This window comes from Melospiza melodia, unplaced genomic scaffold (genome assembly GCF_035770615.1).
Source record: "Melospiza melodia melodia isolate bMelMel2 unplaced genomic scaffold, bMelMel2.pri scaffold_34, whole genome shotgun sequence".
NCBI lineage: Eukaryota > Metazoa > Chordata > Aves > Passeriformes > Passerellidae > Melospiza > Melospiza melodia.
Window position 1 is genome coordinate 3,553,821 of NW_026948659.1, and position 3,573 is coordinate 3,557,393.

The 3,573-nt window shown below is 57.1% G+C and overlaps 1 protein-coding gene across 1 annotated transcript; it reads left to right on the forward strand.

The window, feature by feature from the left end:
- Nucleotides 1-415: 415 nt before the first annotated feature.
- LOC134434303 (olfactory receptor 14J1-like) lies at nt 416-1,117 on the forward strand (the record flags this gene model as incomplete). The annotated part of the gene is made up of 1 exon (XM_063182980.1): nt 416-1,117. A coding segment is annotated over one exon (702 nt), but the record flags the coding sequence as incomplete, so codon positions are not given.
- Nucleotides 1,118-3,573: the final 2,456 nt, after the last annotated feature.

Consider the following 3,573-nt stretch of genomic DNA (forward strand, 5'->3'; position numbering starts at 1 on the left):
CTGGGGGTCAGGGCTGACTCCCAGGTGTCCTGCAGGCCAAGGTCCAGCTCCTCACACAGCATTGGCCAGCAGCAATCAGAGATCCAGCAACAATGGTGAAGGAAGATCTCCTAGACATACACAAGGGGGAGGTGCTTAGTGGAAAGAAAGAGGCTACGACAAAGAGTTTTGATTTTTCTGTGAGAAATTTCCCCTCCATTGCCCTGTCTTTCTTCCTTCTGTACATTGAAATATGCAGACACAGCAAATGTCCAACCGCAGCTCCATCAGGCACTTCCTCCTGCTGGCATTGGCAGACACGCGGCAGCTGCAGCTCCTGCACTTCTGCCTCTTGCTGGGCATCTCCCTGGCTGCCCTCCTGGGCAACGGCCTCATCATCAGCGCTGTAGCCTGCGGCCACCACCTGCACACGCCCATGTTCTTCTTCCTGCTCAACCTGGCCCTCACTGACCTGGGCTCCATCTGCACCACTGTCCCTAAAGCCATGCACAATTCCCTCTGGGACACCAGGGACATCTCCTACTCAGGATGTGCTGCTCAGCTGTTTCTGTTTGTATTTTTCATTTCTGCAGAATTTTCCCTCCTGACCGTCATGTGCTACGACCGCTATGTGTCCATCTGCAAACCCCTGCACTACGGGACCCTCCTGGGCAGCAGAGCGTGTGCCCACATGGCAGCAGCTGCCTGGGCCAGTGCCTTTCTCACTGCTCTACTGCAAACAGCCAATACATTTTCCCTGCACCTGTGCCATGGCAATGCCCTGGGCCAGTTCTTCTGTGAGGTTCCCCAGATTCTCAAACTCTCCTGCTCCCACTCCACCTTCAGAAAAATTTGGATTTCATTGTTTGTTGCCTGTTTAGCTTTTGGCTGTTTTGTGTTCATTGTTTTCTCCTATGTGCAGATCTTCAGGGCTGTGCTGAGGATCCCCTCTGAGCAGGGACGGCACAAAGCCTTTTCCACCTGCCTCCCTCACCTAGCCGTGCTCTCCCTGTTCCTCAGCACTGGCACATTTGCCTACCTGAAGCCCTCCTCCATCTCCTCCGCATCCCTGGATCTGGCCCTGTCAGTTCTGTACTCGGTGGTGCCTCCAGCTCTGAACCCCCTCATCTACAGCCTGAGGAACCAGGAGCTCAAGGCTGTGGTGTGGACACTGATGAATAGACGGTTACAGAAACGTTAAGCTTCTGACCAGTTTCTGCAAATCTCATGAAATAAAAGTCATCTTTGATACCACTGGGGTTTGTTTGTTGATATGTTCCTGTCTTTCGGTTTAGCGTTTTATTATTTACAACAAAGGAAGGTCAGTGTTTGTGCCATTTCTCATTTTGTTTCTCTCAGTGTTCACGGTGGCCTCAGACTGTGTCAATGAGGTGCTGCACTCTAAGTGGCTTCAGACAGAATAAAGGCTCTCCGAGCAGAGTTTTCACCAGAGTTCCCCCTTCTGTTCCCTTCTCTGGAGCTGCAGCAGCAATGTCTGTGTGCAGAGCTGGGGGCAGATCAGTGCTGGCCCAGCAGCTGTGCCCAGCAGCAGCAGCACTTGGTGTTGCCAGTGCTGCTGCCGTGGCCCTGCCCCGCTGCCCTGATGGCCCTGGTGTTGCTGCAGGGCCTGAGTGCTCTCGGGGCCGGGCACAGCCCTGGGGGTGGCAGTGCCGGGGCTGCAGCAGGGACAGGCCATGGGCACTGCTGGGGCAGCGCTGACGCCTCAGCCCAGGGCCTGGGGGCTCCAGGCTCCTTGCCCAGGCTCTCTCAAGAACACGCCCAGGCCTATGCTCAGCACAGAAAAGCCCCGTGAGCAGCCCCAGGCTGGCTGTGGGCAGGCTGGGGGCAAACAGCATGGCTGGGGCTCTGCAAGGGCCCTGGGGCAGACGGGAAGGAGCAGCAGAGCAGGGGCTGATCCATCCCCAGTGCACTGCACAGCCCAGGGCAGCATCCCAGAGCGTCCTCATGGAGCTGCCAACAACATCCCCCGTCTGCAGCCCTGGCCTCTCCCCCAGCTCACACAGGTGCCCCATCCTTGCAGGCACAGACACGGCAGCACTGGCTCAGCAGCCCCTCTTTGCATTGCACAGAGCAGGGGGAGCACCCCCATGCTGTTGGTGTGGGGATATGAACCTGAGAGAGCACAAATGCCATCAGCCCCTGGGGCCAGCAAGGGCTGGGGGACACCAGGGAAACCACTCAGCTTTGCCCTGGCCTCTGCAGTCACCCAGAAAGTTTGTACCCATGAGCTGGGAGTTTCCTGTCCCACTGCAGACACTGTTGCTCAGAGCCAGGGCTGCCTGGCAGCCACCCCCAAACTGCCCTGAGCATTTCCTTGGCTTCACCTGTGCTTTCTTTCCCCTTTCCTAATCTAGATTACTTCTTCTTCCACCCCTGTACCCTCCCTTCAAACAGCCCATCCCTGTTTGCCCTTTCCTCTCTGGCCCCACTCCCCATTGCAGTTCCTGACTTGGCACCATGGGAACGTCCCTTGGGCAGCAGGATCATCCTACAAGTGCTGCAGGAATTGTCTGCAGGCTCCTGCAGTGCCTGGTGCTGCTCCCTTGCCAGAGGCACCCACGGCCAGGGGGGCACATCTGGGCTGCTGTGTCTGGCTCTGGGGCTCCCTGTTCTGGGCAGTGAGGAGGGGCTGCAGAGGCTCTGCAGGACTGACAGGATGGGCTTTGGGGCAGGCAGGAGAAGCTGAGGGCCCTGGGCTGCTGGAGCTGCTGAAGAGGAGGCCCAGGGCTCCTCCTGCAACTGCTCCAAGGGTGGTTCCAGAGAGTCACAGAATCAGCAAGGTTGGAAAAGACCTTGGAGATCATCAAGTCCAACCTCTGCCCTGACACCTCCTTGTCTCCCTGAGCCTCCTCTTCTCCAGGAGAAACCACCCCAGATCCCTCAGCCACTCTGATAGGACTTGTGTTCCAGACCCCTCACCAGCCTTGTTGCCCTTCTCTGGACACACTCCAGCCCCTCCATGGCCTTCCGAAATTGGGGGCCCAGAACTGGAAACCGCACTCGAGGTGTGGCCTCACCAGTGCCGAGTGCAGGGGAAGAATCACTGCCCTGCTCCTGTTGGCCACACCATTCCTGTTTCAGGCCAGCAGCCATTGACCCTTTTGCCCACCTGGGCACACTGCTGGCTCATGTCCAGCCTGCTGTCCATCAGTGCCCCAGGTCCCTTTCTGCCTGGCCGCTGTCCAGCCACTCTGTCCCCAGCCTGTAGCACTGCAGGGGTTGTTGTGACCAAAGTGCAAGACCTCGCACTTGGACTTACTAAACTTCATCTTACTGGACTCTGCCCATCCATCCAACTGTTCCCGGTGTCTCTGCAGAGGCCTCCTACCTTACAGCAGATGGACACACGCTCCCAGCTTAGTTTTGTCTGCAGATTTACTACTGAAAGTCTCAACACTCTCGTCCATGTTGTCAGTAACAATATTGAACAGAACTGGCTCCAGCAGAGACCCCTGAGGGACACCACAGGTGACTGCTTGCCAGCTGGATGCAGCAGCATTCACCACCACTCTCTGGTGTAACATTCACCGCCACTGAACTGGCCCTCCAGCCAGTTGTAGGTGTTTAGTTGAT